This window comes from Notechis scutatus, chromosome 2, assembly GCF_049901735.1.
Source record: "Notechis scutatus isolate UNSWTSFEM ecotype Mainland chromosome 2, rNotScu1.2, whole genome shotgun sequence".
NCBI lineage: Eukaryota > Metazoa > Chordata > Lepidosauria > Squamata > Elapidae > Notechis > Notechis scutatus.
The window spans coordinates 109,592,582-109,618,412 of NC_142010.1; the positions used below are offsets into that span (position 1 = coordinate 109,592,582).

The 25,831-nt window shown below is 40.3% G+C and overlaps 1 protein-coding gene, 1 long non-coding RNA gene and 1 other non-coding gene across 5 annotated transcripts in view; 1 reads left to right on the forward strand and 2 right to left on the reverse strand.

Annotated features, from left to right (window-relative positions):
- Positions 1 to 15,867, forward strand: part of ST6GALNAC2 (ST6 N-acetylgalactosaminide alpha-2,6-sialyltransferase 2) — a 34,771-nt gene extending 18,904 nt beyond the window's left edge. The window contains exons 2-10 of one of the 2 annotated variants that reach the window (XM_026667524.2): positions 2,093 to 2,185; positions 3,358 to 3,397; positions 5,976 to 6,150; positions 10,788 to 10,953; positions 11,142 to 11,280; positions 12,048 to 12,151; positions 13,672 to 13,755; positions 14,252 to 14,351; positions 14,727 to 15,867. In XM_026667524.2, coding sequence (XP_026523309.1) covers positions 2,093 to 2,185; positions 3,358 to 3,397; positions 5,976 to 6,150; positions 10,788 to 10,953; positions 11,142 to 11,280; positions 12,048 to 12,151; positions 13,672 to 13,755; positions 14,252 to 14,351; positions 14,727 to 14,894 — 1,069 coding nt within the window. In that variant the 3' untranslated portion in view covers positions 14,895 to 15,867. The remainder of the gene's footprint in view (positions 1 to 2,092; positions 2,186 to 3,357; positions 3,398 to 5,975; positions 6,151 to 10,787; positions 10,954 to 11,141; positions 11,281 to 12,047; positions 12,152 to 13,671; positions 13,756 to 14,251; positions 14,352 to 14,726) is intronic. The other variant, XM_087955726.1, reaches the window with a different exon arrangement.
- A 2,573-nt stretch (positions 15,868 to 18,440) lies between these two features.
- Positions 18,441 to 23,974, reverse strand: LOC113412103 (uncharacterized). Of its 2 annotated transcripts, XR_003370877.2 has the most exons (5): positions 23,893 to 23,973; positions 23,009 to 23,086; positions 22,619 to 22,754; positions 21,148 to 21,265; positions 18,441 to 18,962 (listed from the first exon to the last, which is right to left on the reverse strand). It is a non-coding gene; the product is annotated as an uncharacterized LOC113412103 (long non-coding RNA). The 2 variants fall into 2 exon arrangements; XR_015747659.1 differs by lacking the exon at positions 21,148 to 21,265 and having other exon boundaries at positions 23,893 to 23,974.
- On the reverse strand, positions 22,826 to 22,908 carry LOC113412159 (small nucleolar RNA R38). The gene has a single exon (XR_003370890.1). It is a non-coding gene; the product is annotated as a small nucleolar RNA R38 (small nucleolar RNA).
- Positions 23,975 to 25,831: the final 1,857 nt, after the last annotated feature.

Genomic DNA, 25,831 nt, shown 5'->3' on the forward strand with positions numbered 1-25,831 from the left:
TTTGATCACGTGCCCATGGAGATGCTGCTACAGTTGTAAGTGTGAAGACACTTTGTTCCTTCTTGTTGAATGGTTCCAAGTTGAAGACTGTCTCTAGGCCAGCAACGCCACAAGCCTGTCTGTGGCCTCTTTCTAGCTCACTAATAAGGTACTCAGTGGATGTCTCATCCCGAGCTGTTCACTTCTCAGAGCAACAAAAACACAATCCCCTTTTTCCCTGTTTCATTTAGAAAGAAAATTGAATAAATTAGCTGCTCTTATATGTCCAAAATGTACTACGTGCATTTGTCTATAAATGTCTTATGTTCACTTGCTATAAATGAGAGGCTGTTAAGCTTCCATTCCTTCGTTGCACTTAAAAGCTTACTGGAAGTTGTGATGATGAAAGAGAGTATGCTGGTAATTGTACAATGAAATGCTTTCCCCGGTGACTGTAATAGGGGCTGCATTTTTTTTTATAGTGGAGATAAGAGTCTAAATCAGGGATGAGCAGCCTTTCGGCTTGCCACATTGAAGAGGAATTGTCTTGGGCCACAAATAAAATAGTTAATGTATATAAATCACATATTAATATTAAAGGTTACATTCTTGTGGGGCCTCATTACTGGCTGTCAATGGCAACATGTGGTGGGCCGTAGGTTGGACACGCTTGGTCTAAATAATGTCAACAGGCAGGGCGCCAAATATTGCTAGGGAGCGGGAGAGACCGCCTAGGAGAGACTGAAATCCTCTCCACACAGAAGGACCCCACACATGAGGCAGTTCAGTGATGGGATTCAAATTTTTTTTACTACTGGTTCTGTGGGTGTGGCTTGGTGGGCGCGGCAGGGAAAGGATACTGTAAAATCCCCATTCCCTCCCCACCCCACTAACCTGCTTGCCAGCTCCGTTCTCCTGTGCAGGGCAACAAAAGAAGACCCAGCCAATCAGCTGGGACTCGGGAGACATAGAGTAGGTGGGGGTGGGGACAGTCAGAGTATTTGCTGGTTCTCTGGAGTACTCAAAATTTCCTCTACCAGTTCTTCAGAACTGGTCAGAACCTGCTGAATACCACCTCTGAGGCAGTTGTGCTTTTTTGTTTTTAAAGGCAGCTTGGGACTGTGCAGTCAGCAGGTTCCTGGCAGAGACAAAGAAAGGAATAAAAAGACCCCATGCAAAATTCGTTCCAACTTTACATAGGCTAATGGCACATTGAGGAACAGTTGCAAGGATCATCATCAAAGAGTCAAGCACTCAAAATCAATCCTGGCTGCATTTTGATATGAAACCAGCAGCATGGTCTACATTTGCCTGGTTCTTTCCAAAGTAAATTTTAAGAAGTTAACAGGAAGGGAGACTTGTGAAGCTATCAAGCAATCTTTACAGAGCCTTCTGCAGGATGCTGCATCTGTTGGCAATGAGGAAAGTTGCCAATGGGAACAACAAAGAGCTCACAAATGCTGCTGAGCCTCGTTGTTACACATGGAAAGGTGTGTTGGTAAGAGAGAGGTGATTTCAACTGCCCCATAGCTGAGCCAAAATTAATTAGCTTGGCTGCTGATCAGAGATAGTAGCATGGAAACACAGCTCTGGAACAGAGGATCTGAAGAACTGCAACAAGAACTGGCATGGAAGCACCTTGTATTTTGTTTTGATCCGGCCAATTCAATTTCCCCTCTTAGCCAAATCACTTTATAGACCATATCAACTGTCTTTAGGGAGCCAAGGTGAAGTTGACACAGTCAGGTGTGGTAGATACAAACAAAGTGTAATAAGTAGGTTTTGGTATACTTTCATGGGTTGTTAGCCACTATCAGATTGTTATTCTAAATTACATTGGTGGATAGTTTGGAGGAAGGAGATACAGACAAACATAATTTGAGAAGGGGATTGTAAAATGTGAGGTCACAGAATAATATGGCTATTTTTCTAGAAATTTAAACAATATGCTTATCCAGTGTTTGTTTTAAAATTACTGCCTCTCTTAATTTAATCCATGCACCAATTGCAAGGGGTACAGCTATACTCCCATTATTCTTCACTGTGAAATGACTACTAACATACATCATGGCTTGCTTTACTTAAAATTTCCCACTTGCCTGTTATTTTCCAGAACACAGCAGCAAGAAACATGGGACCTAGAAGGTACAGAAATATTGCAAGATGTAAGAAATCACGACTTGATCAGAAGAGCCGTCATGAAGAGGTTAGGCTTCTCATAGAAGTGTAGTTTTCTTCTGATAAAATACCTTGGTGTTTCAACCATATCATTCCAGAATAGCAGGAGCCTGCAGCTAACTGATTTTGTTAGCTAAAATCAGCATTGCATGTGATCTTTTTTTGTGGTCTTCCTACACAATTAACTGCTACTGTTCCTGTTGCCAAGAGTGACCCAGGTTTGTCCTTAGAAATTGGTGATCAACAATAGTTTCTGCTGAGGTAAATACACAAAATACATTATGGAAGCAAGCCCTGCTTTCAGTGCCCTGTAGCTGACCTGATAGAAATCTGCAGTATTATGCTAAATTACTCAATTGTATTTCATATTTACTCTCAGAATGCTCTGGACATTTTTAAAGGCTGAAGCCACAGAGCAGTTTCCAGTTTAAATTAAACTAAACAAACTAACAGATTAAAGCTGGAGGAGGAGAATAAAAGGCAGTTTTTAGGACCTAATCCAAAGCATAAACCTCATGGCAATCAACCAACTGATAAGAAAGAAGGGAAATTCAACTACGAAGCAGGAGATGTAGGAAGTGAACATAGGGGTCAGTCAAAAAGGACTCATATGCCTTAACGTTCAAAATATGAGGAACAAACAGGGCAAATTTGAAGTCCTTGTACATGAGGGCAGATATGACATTGTTGCCATTACCCAAACTTGGTGAAACCCATGTCTGGAACGTACTGCTAGAAGGATTTAAATTGTTCAAAAGGAACAGGCTTAACAAAAGAGTAGGAGGAGTTGCATTATATGTAAGAGATATCTATATCTCTACAGAAATGCAAAAAAGGATGAAAACCTTCATGAATGCATTTGGGTTAATATAAAAGGAATGACATTGCTAAAAATGTGTACCACAAACCAGCCAACCAAACAGAGAAACTAGATGAACTTTCTGCTAATCAATTAGTTAGACTTTCAGAAAGCATATCACAATAAAAATGGGAGACTCTTAACTACCCTGGCATCAGTGGGGAGACAAACAGGTCTGAGAGTTAAATCTAATATTGCTATTTACATGCAGGTCTCTTGATTTGAATTGTAGCAAGTATAAGTTCCTCAGAAAACGTTATTGTGTCTGTGAATACAAAATCCATAGTTTTTGAACAATGGAGTGCAAGTTTTACTCCTTTTTCTTGTTACTTTATTTTCAGGAGAAATTCAACCAAAGATGTGTCTAGCCCAAAGGAGAAGGTAACAAGCATATCATGCATGTTAAATATCTTATTTGTCAGCCTATTGTTTCAGTGATAATGCTCAAATGACCATTTTGATGCGTTAGTAACCACTTTTGGATTCTCTGCTATACCTCCTTTACTAAGTACCCTTATTGAAGAAATGAAGGACTGAGGTCCTCTCAGCCCCTTGTGTATAGGGCTGCATACAGATGCACTTGTACTTTGAAAAATGCATCAGGACAAGATTCAGCAGTCCATCTGCATTTAAAAGACAAAGCCCATTCTTTTGAAGACAGTAAAGTCCATATTTTGGACAGAGAGGATGGCTGGTTTGAGAGAAGGGTCAAAGAAGCCATCTATGTCAAAACTGAACAGCCCTCTTTCAACAGTGGGGAGGGATATCTATCTCCAGTCTACAACACAGTCCTTTCAGCAGTTCCAAGAAGGCTCCATGCCCATTTGTACTACTCAGGTGACCCTGACGACACAGATAAATCTCCAGGTGGCCACAATGACATCAATGAAAAAAAAACAAGAAATCTAGTTGCCTCTTGAAAAAACACCTTTGGGACAACTATGATCTGGATGACTGAGAATCTCCATCTGGCTGTAGAATTCTGGGAGTTGAAGTCCACAAGTTAGCTGCTATAGACATTGGGACAGAATGTACCTTTGTACTGCTAAATTTGTTCAGGAGCCCTGCATGAAATAATTAGTCAAGGAGTTCTTTAATTTTAATATCCAAAGTTTAATGTGACAATATTTTAAAGCAAGAGTTCATTTTCAGGTGTAACTTTTTCTTATGTTCTTTAATGATTTGTTGTTATTAGTGGCAAAGTTATGTCCGACCCATCGCGACCCCATGAACAACGTTCCTCCACTCCTTCCTGTCCTCTACCATCCCCTGGAGTCCATTTAAGCTCACACCGATTATTTCAGTGACTCCGTCCAGCCACCTCATTCTCTGTCGTTCCCTTCTTTTGCCCTTAATCTTTCCCAGCATTAGGCTCTTCTCTATTGGGTCCTTCCTTCTCATTAGGTGGCCAAAGTATTTGAGTTTCAGCTTCAGGATCTGGCCTTCTAAACAGCAGTCAGGGTTGATCTCCTCTAGAACTGACCGGTTTGATTGCCTTGCAGTCCAAGGGACTCGCAGGAGTCTTCTCCAGCACCATAGTTCAAAGGCTTCAATTCTTTGGTGCTCAGCCTTCCTTATGGTCCAACTTTCACAGCCATACATTGCAACTGGAAAACCCATAGCCTTGACTATACGCACTTTTGTTGGCAAGAGTATCTTTAACGATACTCTTCTCCATTTTACATGGATGAGATGCTTACTTAACGGCTATCTCTTTTCAAAAATCAAAGTCACATTGGTTATTTCCCAGTTCTTGGGAATAGAGGTATCAAGCTTGAAAAAAGTGTCTTTTTTTGCCACAGTTAATTCAGTACTTTCAAGATTGAAGGAACTGGGATTAAGTTTATTGTTTACAGTTGAATAATATCAGTCTTATCTGTGAATTAATTAAGCAGATTAACTTTAAGTATGGGTAAGCCCTGGCCTAGCCTTGACAACTACTACCCTTTAGATTTTAACAAACAGTAAAGACCAGTGATTACTTGTCACATATAAGAAAACTTTCCAAGTAGCAGTAGATACTGCCTTCTTACTTCATACCAAGGTGAAATGGTTCGTTGGGTGATGACTCAGTGTGTTGAATTGATTTTTTTCAATGTGATTTATTCAAAAAGTATGGTTCAGCACAACTAGAGCACAGTGAATCTAGATAAACAGTTAACAAACTAGTGCTACTGTTCCTGTACATGTTTACATGATTTAAGCACATTTGGAATATTCTACTGTAGCACTTGGTGTACCCTACTTTAAGTGCAGTAAGAGATTTCCAGAGATTAAGAACCAAACTCCTAGACAATCTCGTAATACTCTGAATGGGTCAAAATGGAATCTATCTTTCAAATATTGCATTATTTTATTCTGAATCAAGAGTTGGATTTTCCACAAATTACAACAAATTACATTTGGGGTACAGATAATCCTTGAGTTAACAACCAGAATCGAGCCCCAAATTGATGTTGCTAAGTGAGACATTTACTAAGTGCCTTTTGCCCCATTTTACGACTTTTCTTGACACACGTTAAGTGAATCCCTGCCATGGTTAAATTCATTACACAGTTGCTAAGGGAATCTGGTTTCCCCAATGACTTTGCTTGTCAGAAAGTCGCAAAAGGGGATCACAGGACCTTGGGACTCTGCAGTCGTCATAAAAATGAGTCGGTTGCCAAGTGTCTGAATGTTGCTTACATGGCTATGGGGATGCTGTAATGGTCATAAGTGTGAAAAGCAGTCACAAGTCACTTTTTTCAATGCCGTTGTAACTTTAAACGGTCACTAAACGAACTGTTGTAAGTTGAGGACTACCTGTATTTTGGTAATCTAGATATGCTGTGCTATATTTAGGTTTGTTGGATGCACATTGCTCTGAATGGTCAGTGAAAAGTATTCTTTCCAAAAAAAACTATAGGTAAATTGTAGTGTTTCCTGCCTTTGAAATTTACTTACTTCTAATCTCTCTCAGTCTAGATCATGCCTCTCGTCAGTAAAATCCAGAGTGAAACACAATCCCACCTTTGAGAAGCAGTTTGATTTTGATATCCCTGTGTTTATGTGGGAGCAGCACTTCACTCCTGAGACTTGGGGGAGACTGAAGGATCGCAGTGTTCCATATGGTTGGCGTGATGTGCCATATCCAGGTATAAGAATCATATAGCGCTTCAGTGGTAGAAGATGAGGCTTTGATGAACGTTGCATCTTGTTGCATGCATGCAGTTGGACCAAATTGTTTGATTGTTGGCCTAACCTTATTGCTGCAACAGATGTCAAAATGGTTAGCAGACAAACCAGTGTTCATGATTCATATAAATTTTCTGAGAGTTTTAAACTTTCCAAATTTACAAGACACAGGGCCAGGAGTTGCGTATTACAATATTGCTCCTTCAGGGCACCTCCGTTCCCTTTTACAGATTTTAACACTGAAGTACCTTGCCTTGAACAACCGTGTATTTTTTTTTAAAAAGAAAGAAATTGATGCATATCAGAATTGATATTTTCATTTGAAATTATATAGATCACAGAGGACTTCCAGTCCTAATATGCATCAGATACTACATTAAAGATTTAAATTGCTCTTTGTATTAAAGATGAAGTCTGTCATCATCTGTGTCTGCATACGGATGTAGTTTTCTCTCAAAAGAGAAGTCATAGGGGCAGTGTTTCTCAACCTTGGCAAATTTAAGCTGAGTGGATGACAATTCCCAGAATTTCACAGTCAGCATTATTCACATCTCAAAGTTGTCAAGAAGCACTGCATAAAGGTCCATGATTAGGACAGCAGGAAAAGGTGGTTAATACTTTTTGTATTAAGGGCCCTATTGCCCTTAACCAAGAATCCCTCCCTCAATAAAAGTTGCAGCTTGAGTCCTTAAGGACTGCAGTATAAAGGATAAGGTTTAGCATCCTGGGGTGTACAAATTCAGATTCAATCACCTTGCAACTTTTTAAAACTTGCGAACAGTGAGTTAAATATGTCCCGTGGAACGTCTTGTAGATTAAATAGTACTGGGGCCAGGTAGACTTGCATTCATACAGCTTGTGCCCCCAACTAAGGATTAAAAGAAGGTGGCCAAGTGTATCTCGACCTGATGCTCTGTTGATGTAATTGGTCATTGGATTCTGGGAATTGTAGAATAGCAGGCATTACTGTCTGGGGTGGGTGAATGTAGCTTGTCAAATCAGATGGCTGATGGCTGGTTGTAGCATACAATTGAACCTCTGCACCTTTTGTACACGTTGATGTGTTGATGGGTAATGTGGACATCCCCTTGCCTGTTTGAATCTCCCCGTGGATGCTACTACTTATACATCCATAGACAGGAAATTGGGGGGGGGCTACGACTCTCAAACCATCTATTTATGATTCCCTAAAATGAGAAAATAATGTGCTCAACATCTCTGACACGTGGATAGATTTAGTTATTAGGCTTAGGCAAGAAATAAACACATTGCGTTTGATACATTTTAAATCTATATATCACAGAGGGATTGCAGTGCCTCAATAGCCCATTGTGAAGATGCACAAAAGAAGTACCCAACTGAGCAAGTCTTGCAGCCATTTTCTAATATCCTGATGTGCCAGTTTGACCCAAATAGATAAGAAGAGCACTATGGTTAGGAATACGCCGTACCTTTGGAGCGTGATCACTGTAGTTTCTGTGCCCAAGGGGAAACATATTTTGTTTATAACATTACTCTTTATAAATTCATTTGACTGGAAAAACCTCTTTATCTATCTAGTTGCAGCATCCAAAAGTTTTAACATATTGGATTGCTTAGCACCATTTTTATAATGTTCATGCAATCTGGTTGTTTTTCTTTAAAAGCTGAGATCTGGGAGGGGAGAAATCACAATTGGAAATGCTGGTACTATCCATGTCTTGTGATATTTGCCTGTATCAAAGGTCCCAGTGTCTTTCTGATGACTAGCTTGAAGAAAAAGGCTTTGACACAACCCACTCTATTGTTGCCTCTTCCCAGTGACTTCTGGGAATTATCTTGCTTCCTGCCCCATGCCCGTTCTTAGTCACTTGCCAAATATCTCTGGCTGATGCCATGCATCTCTTAGAGGGGAGTGAGCAAGGGACATACTTTGAATGAAGGAGAAGTGAAGCAGAGTAGGATTAAACTGGCTGTAGAGAGCTTTAGGAAGACCATGTGAGAATCCCCACTGTGTCTGGACTTAGAACTTGGTAAAGGATCAGTTGCAAGGTTGCTACTTTCCCGGACATTTCTTGTGTAAAAGTTATTTGTGACTGATGTACAAGAAAAAGAGGTAGCTCCAGTGCCAAGAGTAAGAAAAAAACAAAGGAATTCTTTTCACCACCACTCCTTGCAGGACCTCATGCTAATTCAAAAGGAATTATTAAAGCAGTAAAGCTAAAGTTCAGCGTCTGACATTTTAGAAGCAGGACTGAAACCATTAATCATTTTTGAGACATATAATTCATCAAAGATTGTTACTCAGTCCTAAAAATATTTCTGACACAAAAAGACTGTTCATAGTGGACATCAGTATCAGTATATCTTTTGTTTAGTAGAAATCGTGTTACCTTCATTAAATATGCTCAAACTGTATTGTTCAGTCTACAACATAGATGTATCTGTATTGTATAGATTCGTGGATGTCTTCAGGGGTCACATCGGAATTAAGTGTTCATTTCAACTATTACTCACACCATCGTTCCTTAAACTACTTCAATATAACAAAATAAAAGAGTTGGAAGGGACCTTGGAGGTCTTCTAATCCAACCCTGCTCAAGCAGGGGACCCCATACTCTTTCAAACAAATGGCTGTCCAATTTCTTCTTAAAAATCTCCAGTGATGGGGCACCCACAACTTCTAGAGGCAAGCTGTTCCACTGATTAATTGTTTTGTCAGGAAATTTCTCCTTAGCTCTAGGTTGGTTCTCTCCTTAATTAGTTTTGGCAGCTGCCAAAAAAGCCAATTGAATCCTAGGCTGCATTAACAGAGGGATAGAATCAAGATCACGGGAAGTGTTAATGCCACTTGATAATGCCTTGGTAAGGCCATACTTGGAATATGGCATCCAGTTTTTGTCACCACAATACAAAAAAGATGACCAAAACTGGATGTAGCCTAGGATTGAATTGGCTTTTTTGGCGGCTACAGCACACTGCTGGCTCATATTTAAATGATTGTTCACTAGGACTCCTGGATCCCTTTCACCATTACTGCTGTTGAGCCATGTACCATCTATTCCATATCTGGACATTTGTTTTTTCTTGCCTAAGTGTAAACCTTTTCTGCATATTTCCCTTCATGTAGATGTAATTCCGCAAGGACTACACGTTGAGTGTGGTTTGTCAGCCAGTTATGAAGCCATCTGGTTGTGATGCTGTCTATCCCATGATTTTCTATCTTATCAAGAAGTAGGTTGTGATCTGCTTACTGAAGTCCAAGTATACTTTGTCCACAGCATTTCTCTGATCTATTAATTTAGTTATTTTGTCAAAGAATGCAGTAAGATTGCAATGGTCAGTTTTTGACGATCCATGCAACAATATCAACTACAGAGAGGGATAGTTCAATCTTGCAGACACTGCATTGGTTGCAATGGCTCAATTCAAGGTTCTGGTTTTGATCTAAGTAGTCCTCAGTTTATAATGGCAATTGGGACTGGAATTTCTGTGACTAAGTAATAGCACTTAAACTTACATACTGCTTCACAGTGTTTTACAGCCCTCTATAAACAGTTTACAGAGTCAGCATATTACCCCCAACGATCATTTTACTGACCTCAGAAGGATGGAATGCTGAGTTGACCTTGAGCAGATGAGAATCGAACTGCTGGCAGTTGGCACAATTAGTCTGCAGTACTGCATTTTAACCACTGCACCACCACAACTGTATCAATGCAGTCGTAAAGCACAACTACCTTGCTTAACAACAGCAAACCCTGTAGTTTTGGCTGTTGTCATTAACTGAATCCTATGGTTGTTAGGTAAGGCAATTTTCTGCGGGCTTCTTACAACCAAATCAACGGACAAGCAAGCAGAACATTTCAAGTCCCAGGCTGGCTGGCAGGCAGATCAATGACTGCTTCGAGGTGGGATAGGGAGCATGGTGGAGCACTAGAGGTGCATTGTGGGTCGGAGAGGATGTGCAAAAGAATCCTAGGTCAGTGAAGGTGTGGCACAGGCCAGAGAGGGTACATGGGGCTGTTTAGCTGGTGCGCAAGCATAGAGGGACTGTGGGAGGTTATGCAAATGAGGGGAGACTTATCTCAGTGACTTGCACAACCTCCCCTGCTAATTCCCCCACTGACTTTCTGGGGAAGTCAGCAGGAAAGGTTACAAACTGTGATTGAAGAACACGACAGCATGGGAACCAGTTGCCAAGCACACAGATCACAAACATACGATTCAGGATGCTGACATGACAGAACTCCAAGGACCAGTCATAATGTTCACTGCCATTGCAATTTCAAATGGTTTCTGGATAAATGATCATAGATTGAGAATTACCTTATAGAGCTCAGTACAGTACATAACCACAAAATGGTCTTTCTCTCCCTCAGATTTAGCCTAAAATGTCCCATTTCCAAACGAGATGAAAGGTATGGAGTCCTCTGAAGAGCTTGTACCCAGCTATTAAATTGAGTGTTTTGCTTGTCTCATGACAATTAACCTCAGTGTAGTGTTCCCACTGCTTGCTTCTCTTGCTGCCTTGAATCTATAGTGTTTTCATTCTCTCGCTGGAGCCGTTGCTAGAACTTTTTCCTAACTTGCCTCATTGCATTGTTTTAATCTGCAGTTATTGCATCCACGTTGCAGCTTCTCACTGAGTCTGTCCACAGTCAGCTAGTCGATGAAACCAAGTTCCTTAACTGTTGCATCTGCTGTGCCGTGGTTGGGAATGGAGGAATTTTGAATGGGTCTCGCCAAGGGAAGAAGATAGATGCTCATGACTTTGTCTTCAGGTAGAAAACCTCTTCCTTTGAAAGGTAGAAAGGCACCATTTCTGGGTGGTTATAGAGTTTTAAAAAACCCACAAGATCCATGCTCTTAAACTTTCAGAATAAAATCTCAGACATTTGAGTTATTTACTCAGTTGTGGCTTGTTGACAACTATCAATTCTTAAGGCTTTGCTTCTGTTGTTCCTTGCAGGCTTAACGGGGCAGTCACCAAAGGTTTTGAGGAAGACGTTGGGACTAAGACTTCCTTCTATGGCTTTACAGTGAACACTATGAAGAATTCCCTTGTTGCTTATGCGGAATATGGCTTTACACAGATCCCACAGGGAAAAGTAAAAGCACAGCTACATTATTTTCAATTGCAGGAGTGAGGAGTTCTTGGTGCTCTCCGAGTTTGCTTGTTTTCTTGCAGACGTTTTATAACCCTAACTAGGTAACATCATCAGTGCTAGTAAGGAGTGCAGTTTGCTGTCAGTTTATATTCTGTCTGCGTGGGTGAGGGTGATCTTAGGGATTTTTGGGTTGGGCTGTTTACTGATGGCTGTTTGTTAGTTCCTGCAATGAAATACCTGCAAGAAAACAAGCAAGCTCACAGAGCACCAAGGACCCCTAAATTTTAACCATGAGCTACAAATATTCTCCTTAATTGCAGGCTTAGACTAAGATATTATTAACTTAAGTCACATTTGCTTTAATATGGGTAGGTGGTTTTGCAGATTATTGCCCGTAGAATACTTTTCAGTCCAGGAAGGTTGAAGCCAGAACAAATGCTTTATAAGAGTCTTTCCAGCTTCACTTTTAAAAATCTTGTATGATCTTCAGTGGTAGGTTTGATGCTAAAACAGCATCAATACGAAGATTTCCTGAATTAAGTCAACTATTTAAGCATATGTTAAAGCTTTCAAAAACAATCAAGATTATAGCTATACAGTGCCCACCAAATATTTATTGTAGAAGGAGTAAGAACTGGGAACAGAGATACAAAATGGTTTATCTGGGAAAAGGTATACATAAATGGCTGAAATTATACATGCTTAAACTGCAACATATTTTCCCTTGTCAAACCTCATGCTTACATTTCCTTCTATGTTGGTTGTAGGATGTACAGTACATATTCATTCCATCAAACATACGAGACTACATCATGCTTCGATCTGCCATTTTGGGCAGTCCTGTCCCAGAGGGCTATGACAAGGGTGATATGTAAGTAATTCTGTTTGCACGATTCTTGTTCCTCTACCTCATGGTTATGAACCACATACAATGTTATTTTAATGTTTTTAAACTTCTGGTTCAGCATGTGACCTCACCAAGACCTACTGACTACACAAATCCCCTATAAACAGAAGAAGACTGAAACCCCCTAAACTCCACTGAAGATGTTACCTAGCCTGGTAACGAAACGTTTGGAAACCAACCCACAAGCTCAGAAAACAAACCTTCACCCACAACACCTTCTCACATTTGGGGATTGGATTATGCTAATCCTAATCTGCATCTTGTGTTATGTTCCTCTCCCTTTTCAGAAACCTCGACTGTATTAAAAAGTTTCCATCTATAAAGCAGATTAAACTGTAGGCAACCCACTACATTTTTTTTAGATAGAATGTTTTCTATACAACTGTGTCACATATAGTAACATAACTGGAAAGGGCATCACAGAGACAGTTTATTTATTTATTTATTTATTTATTTATTTGATTTGCCAATTGTTTACAAGATAATAAGTATAAGTGTATACATAGTTGTGAATACATGAAATGGGTACATATAAGAAAAATAAAAGAATAAGAGAAATAATAGGACAGGGACGGTAGGCACGTTGGTGCGCTTATGCACGCCCCCTACAGACCTCTTAGGAAAGGGGTGAGGTCAATAGTAGACAGTCTAAGGTTAAAGTTTTTGGGGTTTGGGGAAGAAACTACAGAGTCGGGTAGAGTATTCCAGACATTGACCACTCTGTTGCTGAAGTCGTATTTCCTGCAATCAAGTTTAGTGCGGTTAACCTTGAGTTTGTATCTATTGTGTGCTCTTGTGTTGTTATGGTTGAAGCTGAAGTATTCATTGACAGGTAGGACATTGCAATGTATGATTTTATATACCATGCTTAAAGCAGACCGAAGACGGCGTAATTCAAGGTTTTCTAGTTTTAGAATTTCAAGTCTGGTGGCATAAGGTATTCTACAACGAGTAGAGGAGTGGAGAACTCTTCTTGTGATATTTCTGTCTTTCATTCACATATAACAATAGCACAACACATGCCTATGTAACATGCACAACTCCCCTACATCCCTTATAAACCTTCCTGCTGACAGCACAATTTATAGAAAGAAAGGTTCAAGAGGATAACTCTCCTTGCATGCCATGCTATCCTCTCTTTTGTGCCTCTTTCTTGAGCTGGAAAAAAAAAGTGTGATTATTGAAGATGATGACGACAAAACTTTAGCTAGATTGGGCAGGCTTGGTGTCCCGATAGGTCAGAGTGAAGGCCTCCATTGGCAGCATCGGAGGTCCCCTTTGACATCTTGATGCTATTAGGCTCCAAACCACGTCTTGAATATTTAGTCATAGTTTTTTTTTCATGTGAACACCTACTGTTTCAGATTTTACCAAGAGTGCTATTGTTTAATTGCTCAAATTTCTTTCCAGATATGGGGTTAAATGAACAGCTTAATCACAGAAATGTTACTAAAGCTTTTTCCCCCTTTTGTTTCTTTTTATAGCCCTTGGAAATACTTTGGATCTGAGACATCTGCAGGGAAATTCAAGTTGCTGCACCCAGAATTCATGCATTATCTTAAAGAAAGGTGACGTTTTTGAGCTTTTTATTCCTGCAACAAAACTTGCTATTAAGAGCAGTTGATTATTTACTGAGTAGCCATTTATGTGTGAATGGTACCTTTCACATACTTAGGGCAGGGGCAAGGCTGAGAAGGGGATTTAAATATTTTGTTGACTGGTGCAAACAACAGCATAGAAGCAACAGCAGCATAGAAGCATGTATACTATATACCAGTTCATCCTTTGGGTTTCCAATATTTGGGTTTTGTTCAACATTCCTACTCTTTTTGACCTGGAAACTCTAATGATATTTGAAGAGTGTTTCCCCAATAAAACAAACATGAAAGCAGGCACTTGAAGGCACTCCACATCAGATTTTGTCAGTTTGGAAACCTAGCACGTCAAGGAGATATGTGAAACCTTTCTATTTGCCAGTTTCTAACATGGAAACCAAGGAAAAATCAAAGTATTCTGATTTTTCCAATCAAAAATTCTGCTGAACCTGCCTCTTTCTCTTCCCAGGTTTTTAAAATCAGAAATTATTAATTCTCAGTTTGGTCATCTCTACATACCCAGCACTGGAGCACTTATGCTTTTAACAGCGCTACACACTTGTGATCAGGTAATAGTTCCCATAGTGACAACTTTTCCAATTTTTGCTAGCTGACTAACAGACCGTGAGGATTTAAAAATACTGGTGGGGTGAATTGGTACTTTATGAAAAACAATGAAACAACAAATGGCAGCCCTATCTTTTGCTTACAAGGTGCACTAATTCCATTTGTATGCTTTGGAGGAAATGGGAAAGTTGCTTGTTTGTTTTTTATTCCAATCCTGTGCCATTTGGGCATCTGCTTCATGCTGGCTGACATTTCATCTGATGCAGCTTTGTTTCTCCAAGGGAATTCCTGGCCATGTAAGCAACCAGCATGAAGGACTTGATCTCTTGGTCCATGCCTGTCCCTCATTCATCCTTTCACTTCTTCTCCTTCGTTAGGTCAGTGCCTATGGATTCATCACGGAGAATTACAAGTTGTTTTCGGATCATTACTATGAGCAGGAAAAAAAGCCCTTGGTGTTCTATGCCAATCATGATATGTTACTAGAAGCCGAGCTGTGGAAGAGCTTCAATCGAGTTGGCATCATTAAGCTCTTTCAGCGATGAAGATAAGCTGTTCTGTGGTGAGGGGAAACAAAGGGTGCATCTTCCCTTAACTCTCTTTGTATGAGAGCTCTTCTCATGAAGAGGAGCCCCTTTTTTTGTCTCCAAAAATGAAACTGATCAGCAGCACACTCCAAGCATATTGGACATAAAAGGACTCTGAGAATCATTCCCACTGGATTTGGTAAAGATCCATCTGCTGTTAACAACGGTGCAGCCAGGAGATGCAATCGCATTACTGCTGTACAGGAGAATCTCAAATACAGTTTTGTTTTATTTATTGTAGGCAAGGATTCTCCTATGCTTGCATACATTATGCAGATTTGGGCGTCAGTCCACTATCCTCCATTTAGGACGCATCCAGCTAATCAGTGCTGAGAACCACAGAACTGTGCTCATAACTATCATTATACAGTCTTAAATGCAGGTCCACAACCATTGGATAGGTGGTTGTGGCTCCTATTCACAAACTCAATAGGGCTCCTATTCACAAACTGCATGGCCTGCATCCAGAGAAAATGGCTTTATTGAAGGTGAATAAGTTCCAGTAAAGTGAGTCCAATAGTTGTTTTAGTAGGAAGGGACATCTTCGCCAATCTGTCTTGGACTATATACTCTCATCCATCACAAATTTGAACTCGGGGATCCTTTGAGGTGTACAAATATTGGCCCCCTTCTTTTTTCACAATCAGCTGACATGGTACTGAGTAATTCTTCCATCTCCACAGTAGGAGATACCAGCCTTCTAACTGGATGTTGTAAAGACTACTAAATACTATAAAATTCAAAATCAATCTGTGCTAAGGACGTTGTGGGCAATACCTCTGTAAATGTTTCAGTAGCCTGGAATTCTCTAAAGATGAATTATGGCTTGGGAAAAGGGATAGTTGCAGATGCAAACCGAACCAATTCAAGTGTTCTTATTAAATGTATTTATATATATAAAGTAGCAATAAATTTGAGTGTGTTACTGTTACTCAAATGATTAATTTTATTTTAAGAGGAGAACACATGTTTTGACATCACTGGAATATCAAAAAGCAAACTAGCCTTCCCATGAATAATTAAAAACATCCAGTTTAATCTAGTGATTAAGGCACCAGGCTAAAAGCAGAAAGCTGCGGGTTCTAGTTCCACCTTAATCATGAAAGCTAGCTGGGTGACCTTGGGCCAATCACTTTCAGCCCACAATATCAAGACTCCGACAAGCTGGTCAATCCCTGTCATAATGGATCAACACTCAATGATCTTAAAAATAAAAAAATTGACCCTGCATTTGTGGGAAAACACAAGGAAGAAAAAAACGGATAAACAAGAGACTAAAGGATCAGGAGGCAGAGTATTAAAGCAAAGCGTTGTGGGACTGTGGCACATGATTATTTTCACAATATGGCCTGTTAAGTTATCCTTTGTTCCAAGCCAACCTACTTGCCTTTTTAGATGGCAGCACAAGAGTAGGGCTATCTTAGCCCTCTGCCAATGGCTATTATAACTGGCCCTACCAGATATTGTAAAGAAAGTTGAAAGTTTCTCACTTTTCTGGTCTTTAATTTTTCCTCACTTTGGAGGTTGGCACCTATCAGCCCTTCAGCTGATCTGTTAGGAATGTCTGTATTACTACGGTGTTATAAGGTTACAGTAATAGAATCTTGCGAGTCTGGAAGTGCCTCCCCATTCCTCCTTAATGAGAACCAGAGAGAGTTGTCTGAGATACTTTCTTAAATTACTTTTCTGCCCTAAACTCAAGAGTTCATTTATCTGACTGGCCTTGGCAGTGGCTTTTTCTCCTATTCCTCAATATTATTCCTACTGCCCATCACAACACAAGTTCCAGCGTATCACTTCTTGCACTCATAGGGGTGAAAATAAGACCAGTCTAGGACTCCCATCTCAGATGGAAATCTTTGAAAGCCCAATAGGAACCCTCAAAGGGAGATCACAACAGGAAGGAGCTGACTGACTAGGGTTACTGTCTTAGACCAGGTCTGACAGGGTCAATTGGCTGGGTCAACTAGCTCAGTTCTGGAATACTATAATGCAGCTGTTCCCAACCTTTTTGGCTCCACATTGGCAGTGGAGGGAATAGTTTCATACATGTAATGTGATCCCACCCAAGTACAAATGAAGATTCACACGCTCCCGCATGCACAGCCCAGTTCCCAACAGCGGGAGTTGGGGGCCCTGCTTATAATGCACTTAACCACCTCATGAGAATTGCTAACAAGACTAGGATTTACATTTTCTAAATTTTTGGCAGGAGTTTGGATTGTCTTTTGCCTGTAGTCGTGTTCCTTGCCATGAAATGGCAATAAATACTGTTGCCAATTTCACACAATCTCAATTGGAGACCCAAGGTCGCATGAGGGATTGGGATGCTGGGATTGCAAATTGCCAATCATTGTGATACAACAACTTCTGTAATCTTTCCTTTGTTCTCACTGTTCTTTTTGGAACCTAGTGGTTGTCCTCATGGGCCAAAATTTCTTCTCGAGCTAATTAAACAACCACTAGGTTCCAAGAAGCAAAAGAAAAGGATATTGTTGACACAAGTAACCTTGCAAACACCTCACACTGGTGTTTGGTAAGAGAAGTGTAAATAGCAAACGAGAAGATCAGAATCACGTCTTTGTTCTGCTGAAAAGTAATGGCTTAGTGGCACAAGGTTGCAAGCACATAAGGGGAATAGGTAGATGTAACCTGAAACATTTCCCCACTTTGTATAATTGCATAAATGTTGAATGATCTTTGTGCTTTTCTTTTCATGGGGTGGAGGGTGGGAGAGCATAGAAGAAAATTGTCCTTCTGGCTGAATAAATAAAAAAGGCTTAGCTGAAGAAAAGAGGAGAAAACCTTGTTTTCCACTCATTATTGTAAAAAGAATGAGCAGACCCTACTCAGAAAATGCATTCAGTCCTGCCCATTAGCTGTTTCTGCGAGTCCTGCTACTAAGATAAAAGCAAGCAATAAGAGAGCACTTTCAAGCCAGCACAGAATACCATAGCCACTGCCCTCATTATCACAAACACAAGGCTCTCATAAGCTTGTCTGGAAGACCCTCAGGCGTTGTTTAACAAGACTGAGTCTTCACTGAGAAAATTACTGGTTCCAACCTTGGTTCATGAAAGTAATAATTCATTGTCCCCTCTAGTCTGTAATACAAAAATATTCAACTTGCAGAAAGCTTAGGTAGAATAGCAGACACACCTGTTGTTTTATGAAAAGCTGTGCTGTAGAGTTAAGTAGTAACATCAACATGGCTAATGCCCAGTGTGCTCCACAACTGCATTGCAAAATAGGGCCCAGATTCTTTCTGCCTATGGATGGCAAGCACTGAATAAAGGAATTATTGAAAGAATGGCCATCTCCTACAATTAATTATGTAAAACACTGAACAATGGGATGTGACACTAATTCACTTGGCTATCTCACCTCTAGGTCAGGGGTAGCGCATCTCTGGAATCCTAGTTATCTGAGAACATGAAGTGGATAGTAAAACTTGAGGGCTTCCTTGATGGACCTGATTGGTAACAAACTACAGGACAAGAGAGATCTTGTGTAATCTTTTAATGGCCTCCAGCTAGCCTAAAGACTTGAAACGTTCTTTTTTCAACAAGAGAAAAGGAGTCGGGCATTTTAAAACCAACAAATATTGCTGAAATGTATCCTCCTGTATTCTGGTCATAAAAAAACAGCTTTCCCTAAATCTTTTAATAAACATTAAAACCTTATAGATCTGTTGATGATGATGTTATCCATTCAATCGTGTTCGATTCTTGGTGATTCTATGGGCCAGGTCTCCCACATCATCCAATCCTGGGCTGCTTCCTTGAGTTATTTTATGGTCTGGCTGGTGTCAGCCTTGATAGTATCCAACCAGTGTTCTTTGGTGGCCTGATTTCCTTTTACCTCTTAATTCTTCCAAGCATAACTACTTTCTTCAGTGAATTCCCCGATACCATGGCCAAAATAAGTGAGACACAGTTTGGCGATTTTGCCTTCCAGGTGCATGTCTGGTGTCATCCGCTCCAAAGTCATATTCACAGTGCTTTTCTTTAAACAGGCAATTTATACCTAAGCCGTAAGAAATTAAGGGGTAAAAAATACAGTTAACACATGAATTTCACTCATCGCCCACTCTGACAACCTGAGAACATGCTACCAAGTCAGTTTGGCTGGATGCTCTGCAACACTACCAAGCTACCCTTGCTAACTACAAAAATGCAAAGAGAGGCTGCAGTCCTGAAATATAAAATCAAGGCAAGTGTTGCTGATCAAATCTTGAAAGGCAAAAGTTTCGGGACAGTTAGTACTGGAGTCTCCCTTTTGTGTGATCTTGCAAACCCCAAATGCGTCTCATCTCCAGAGGATCGTCAAACCTCAGAATCATAAATTAAGAACCTACACTAAAGAAATGTTCAGCTGTATTGGTTGGCATAACCTTTACATTTTTGTCTTGAAAAATGCCCGTGGCCTTTAAAACACTTACAGATAATGCAACAAAAGCCATTATGGTGCTTGTAAGGTACGTGTATCAAACATGGAATTTGCTAATACAACATTTGCTGTGAAAATGTATACATTAGAAGCACACCCAGCCATGCACTTTTTAAAATGCTCCTTACAAAGCTTGAGGAAATGGCTTTTTGATTTTTTGGGGGGGAAGGGGGGGGCAGTGACCATGCCTTCTTTTCCTATACTTTTGGAAAGTAGAGAAAGACACGGAACATTCTTAAAACATTCCTTTTAAAAACACAAGAGAATAAATACTCCTCCCTCTAGAAAACTCTAGGGAGTTAACTTCATTCCTTAGTTGTCTTGTTTTTATTTTCAATTTTTCCTCTTTGGAAGGGTAGAAAAAAAAGCTGTGGTGGCAGAAAGGCGTTCCACACCCTTCCCCCACTTCTTCACCATGGCTGGAAAAGATCAGCTGGAAAAAAAGACACCAACAAAAGAATCTGAATCACAAGGAATCAAATGCGTCTCGGTGTATATCGCACCTGGAGACAGCAAACACCATCCTTGCAGTCTTGAACTTAGTAGTTCTGCTTCGGTTTTGACAAATCTACAGTCTCTGACCAGATCATTTAATTTTCACTGTGCTATGAGATGAGGCTCACCAGACATACCCAATTCAAAATCTGGATCATTATCATTGTCTGTGACTGACTGGTGCATTGCAGCATCTTTGTCTGTTTCATCTAAGCTCCTTTTCTCTGGAGGGCTCAGTACTGGCGGATTGTCATGATATTGAACTGGCCTCAGACTGAGGTAATTGTCTTCCTCTGAGTCAAATGGCTGCCTAAATACTACTTCTGGGTATGTATGTGTACTCCCCTTATATTGCCGCTATGTTTGCTTGTATGTGTGTATTGGGAAGCACAGAACCTGCAGCATGAATTTTGACCCTGATCATTTGACACCGAGAGCAACATAAATTGGAGCGGCCAGTGGCATTCTGAGCTACTGCCCTATTGCCACTGAGATACATTGATGAAACTTGGTTTAGGAATGTTTTTCTTCACAGATCTAGCCCAGATTTGTCCCATTCCCAGTTTTTTTCCTGATGCCAGCTTCAACTATCCCTCCTAAAGTGATCCTGCCCTGTTTTGGAACTATTCAACCGACAGAGCGAGCCTTGAAAGACCTTTTACATTTGTTTTCTATGTCTCCTTGAGATGGAAAGAATTACCAAGGTAGGAAAAACTATGGAGTTTCTGTGTAATCAAATGACATGTTTGCTCAAACAGATGCTCTGGGAACCCTATGTTCTACTCTGGGTCACATGACCAAGATGGGAAGGGCTTAGAACGGAAGAGTTGGCAACAGTCCAAGCCGCTGCTTCCAATGACTTCTTCCATAAGATTGCATTTGGTTTCCTCCACACGCCCTAGCTGGACTGGATCCATTGTTAAATCCAATTTTTCTTTTGCCTGCCACGTCCAGAGACCAAATTTGGCTTGGCTGTGGTTTTAGAGAGTGATGCTGCTGACACCCAGATAATTGAAAGCTTACTTACTGAATTTAATTCCACATTTTCACTGGATTAGGTAGAATAGAAGGACCCTAAGTATAAATGTCTTCCTTTACTTCAATAAATGGTAATGTATAATCATATGACACTATTGCTGTATTACCATCACATGCTCACCCCCATGAACCAGATTATTTGTTTGAATCACCCAAGACACTGGTCCTCAAGCTAGTCAACCACAATTTAGTGTAGTTAATATCTGAAACATGTCAAAGTGCTACTCACATCCAGGTGTAATCTTGTCTCTCCCATTCCCTGCAGGTATACATGGGACTCTGCTTCCAGGGAAAAATTTCAGAGGTGGTTTGGACTGCTTTTATTACCCTCAAATGCTGATATCGTTCTAAAGGGAAAAAATATAATTGCTGTGTTTATCTTGAGAAGTCAATTTAATCATTTGCAAAGCAATTGCTCCAGAACACCACTCCCTGGGGGATAGCCTCAGCTGATATTAATTTTCCCTCACAGCTGAATTTTCAGACAGGGATAACATCACATCACAGGCTTGAGTGAGTGAGTATCAAGAGAACTGAAAAGCAGTGAAGATCCAGCTGGAGAAATAAGAACTCTTAACACTGCCTGATCTTGGAAAAACTAAGGCAGGGTCAACTTGCTTTGTACAAACAACTGAGGACATTTACCAACAGTACCTGGGGACCAGAAACTTCCCTAAGTCAGATGGTCATAAAACAGGATGTCACATGGCCGGATTTATAACCACTCCAGCAAGTTCACTTGCTATTAGGCGAATTCCATTTAGTTACAGTGTCTCTGAGTTACTTGACTGCCATTGATGAACTCCTTTCAGCTTACTCTTTTGACTTTGTTGGAAACTGGCAGTGAATGTTAAAAATGATGATCACGTGCTTATCATTAATTGCAAAGCCAGTTGCCAAATGCCAGAATCACAATCACATGATCACACTGACACTGGAATTGCTGCAACTATGAGCATGAGTTGTTAAGTCCCACTCGTTCAGCACATCGTTAACTTTGAACAGTCACTGAACAAGTGGTTGTTAAATGACTACCTATATTTGCACGAGGGACCAGGAAATCCCAAATGTATGCCTTTTGCTTTGTCTCAATGTAATTTTTAAACCCAACTTACTTGGTTTACAAATCATGATTTTATAAGGATTGTATAAACCTTCAATTCGATTTGATCAACTTGATCATACATGGCCCTGAACAAGCTGCCAGTAAGTCACTCAAGATCATGCAAGTGTAATTCAGGAGCAAATTAAGAGCTCTTAATCTTCAAGCAGCAAAGTAATATCTACACCTTATTGACTCTCCAAACAAAAAGAACGCATCACACTGGATGTGTTTAAAGAGTATTCAAGCACATTTGCTCACATAAAACACTATTTCTTGCTTCTGATTAATACTTCAATATTTGTTATCTTCAGAAGGACTACCAAGTTTTACAAATGGAAAGGTTACTGGGTAACTGACTGAGTGGAAAAGTTCAAGAGTTCTCTTGAACAGAGTTAAGTCCACTGAGCTCAGACTAGACTTCTACATGTCAGGCCAAAAAGAAAATCTGTTTGGAGCAATTGGCCATTGGATTTTTTTCCCCCAGAAGCATAGAGCATCACTCACATTTTTCAAATATTTGAAAATGGCAATTCTTTGCTTTATGTGTCCGACTTTCATAACTGCAGCCCTCAAGAGCATCCAAGCGCACACCTACCTTGGAATGTAGATCAGAAGAGATGCATCACTAACACCCTTTTCTCCAAAAAGGGATTTTCTTGGGATTAGAGCTTACAATGAAGGTAAGTCCTGCATTCCTGCCTGGGTTGACTCCCATGACAAATAAGTACAACCTGAGGATCAGTTAGACATATTATCAGAGACAGCTTTATTTTGACAACATCTGCTTTTAAATTTTCCAGGACTGAGCTTCAGAATCCACAATTCCACAAAAAGAATAACTTTCTCTTTTCAGACAGGGATAACTTTGTATCATCAGTAGCTCAGTTTTTTATAACTTTGATGAAAGTTACTAAACCAACCCCAATCTGTTTTTTTGAGCAGCAAAAAAATCCTAATACTGACCCCTAGTGAATTTTAAACATACCTCATGCATGCAAGCTGATGGAGAGTCATGTCTTCCAATCCGCAGAGACTTGAGATGTTTCCATGTTGTATGATAATGCTATAATGTTAGGAAATAAATTATATTATTCATACTTGTGAACAGATACCCAAGACATGCTGGGGAACACAGATACTCTCAACAAGGCTTTTCAAAATTAATTCCCTTCAGGTATCACGCAAGGGGGTGGGGATAGAGTTAAACTGAAGAATCCACATATTAATGTAGAAAAGTGTACAAACTATAAAACTATTCCCAAGATGAACAAAAGCCGGTCACCTATTCTGTGTAATCAATCCTCCTCTCCTTTTTTCTTCAAAAACAAACAAACCATGTTCCTTAAGCTTTCATTCCCGATAGTTTCCCCAATACCGGTTTCAGTTAAAGGGAAGTCCATAGTTACAGAATAAAAAGATAACCAGTGAACTTTTTTTTCCAAGCTAAAGAAACCTTTAACTTTGCATTTTATCAATACAGAGGTCTGCCCTCCATTTCGCTTTTGGAGACCAAGTGGGCTATTACGGACCGGACCTGCACGTTCCAGGGCGACTACGAAGCAGCAGCAAAGGCCATTCCGTCTCTGACTGCTGCCGTCTAATGACCGTCGGGATCTTTGCAATCGAGATCTGTCACCCCGACCGCCTCATGCCACCATCAGAAAACGCCCGCGTGGCCGAGGTTTCCAGCTCCTAGAAGCGAAACTCTTCGAACCTTAAAAAATAACCAAGAGGCCGATTCCCTTTTTCTCTCTCTCTCTCTCTCTTCTCTTCCCTCCCCATCCCCCGTCCTTACTTCGGCCCCGCATCCCCTTAGAAACAAAACTCCGCGAAGGATTGCACTGGATCCCGCCAGAGTCAATGCCTTACCCGCCATCACGCCACGCCGCACCACTCCAGCTGAAGAAAATGAACTCGCGCCTGCGCAAAATGGATCTCTATTTCCTCCGGTGCAGGAATGGAAGTCTCGTTCTTTCTCGCGCGACTCCAAAAACTCCCGGCAAACGCGTGGGGTATTCGACCAAATGTTCTGCAAACCTTGGAAAGCGGCGGGCCTTTTTAACGTAGGGGCTCGCTGCAGGAATGTGGTCGCTTCGTCTTCGCCAGACGTCTTTTTAGAGTGGCGCATGTTCTTTAAGATTTGTCACGGGTGGGCTGGGGGGGTACAGCTCTGTTGATATGTTGCAAAAAATCCCACGAAGAACCTGGAGATAGCATAAAAGTTTGCTTTTTTATTGTGACATCAAAGTTCCCCCCCCCCCCATCGCGGTTTATTTAATCCTGAAAGGCAACAACGGGTTTTCAATTCAATTGTATAGAATGTGAAGGAGGTGTGATTGTGTTTTATTTTTATAGTTATAATAGTACACTGAAGATGGCAGTTAATTTCGTTGTACGAGATGCAACAACAATAAACTAAACTCTGCATTAGAAATAAGATCCAAGCATATTTTAAAATAAATGTTAATTTGTTACGTTTTATATCCAGCATATTCTCTTGGGGATTTCAAAGCAGGTTACTAACACTTCCACCTCCCATCCCCCCCCCCCCATCTAAATATGAACATGTCATGCATTCGCATCTGAATCTGGGGAAGAGTTTTGATCCCATTTCTAATGATCCCTTAGTGAGGAAATCATTGTTTTTTTTTATAGCTGCGACAATTTTCAGGAGAATCCATGCAGTTCTCATGGCCTCTATTTGCTCTGACCTCAGCAGTTTCTGTGAATGTTAGGGTTGCCTTTCCACAATGCACCTCACTTTACATCTGCTTTGATAGAGCTACATTTTTAATTGTATTGCACATTTTCCACTCAAAGCAGATCTTTTGGAATTCTTTGTAATGCCTACTTTTAAATTCCCTAAATAAGATGCAGCCATCAATAAACAACGCACCTCAAACTGAAAATTCCACATCATTTATGATCGCTATGTTCATAACGATTCTCAGTGCAGATTCTTGAAAGGCTGTATTGTATTTACAGCTTCATTGCAAGAATTGTCCATTTATTCCTATTTTCTGCTTCAAATTCTTTAAAGTGATCCAGTGGAGATGATCTTAATATCCAGGCAAGTTCCCGTGTAAATAGAGATAAAGTTGGAATGCAGTTGTGGCGAAAAGTTAAGATCTAGTTCAAGTTGAGCCTTCTGTTAATCCTTTAATCTGCTTTAGTGGTAGGAAACTGACTTCTCTGACTGGTAAATAGATTATTACAGGTAGTCCTCGATTTACAACAGTTCATTTAATGATCATTCAAAGTTACAACAGCACTGAAAAAAGTAACATGGCTATTTTTCACATGACCCTTGAGGCATCCCCATTATCATGTGATCAAAATTCAGATACTTGGCAACTGGTTCATACTTATAACAGTTGCTGTGTCCCAAGGTCTTGTGATCACCTTTTGCAATCTTTGGTCAACAAAATCAATGGGGAAGCCAGATTCACTTAACAACTATGTTACTAATCAAGTGCAGTGATTCCCTTAACAACTGTGGCAAGAAAAGTCGTAAAATGGAGCAAACTCAAATGTCTCACTTAAAAACATAAATTTTGGGCTCAATTGTGGTCATACATTGAGGACTACCTGTATTATGCTTATAGAAGTCTCTCAGCAAGAGTGACCAATTCCAAAGTATATGAAAGTATATGAAAGTATATGAAATTTGGAGACACAGAATACATACAGTGAGGAACACTAGATGTCCAAGTGTATTCTTATAACATTCTTGAAAGCCAGAAAATAGATGGATTGGGGAACATAGTTAAGTTTTCAGGGTTTTTTCCCCTTTTCTTTCTGAAAAGCA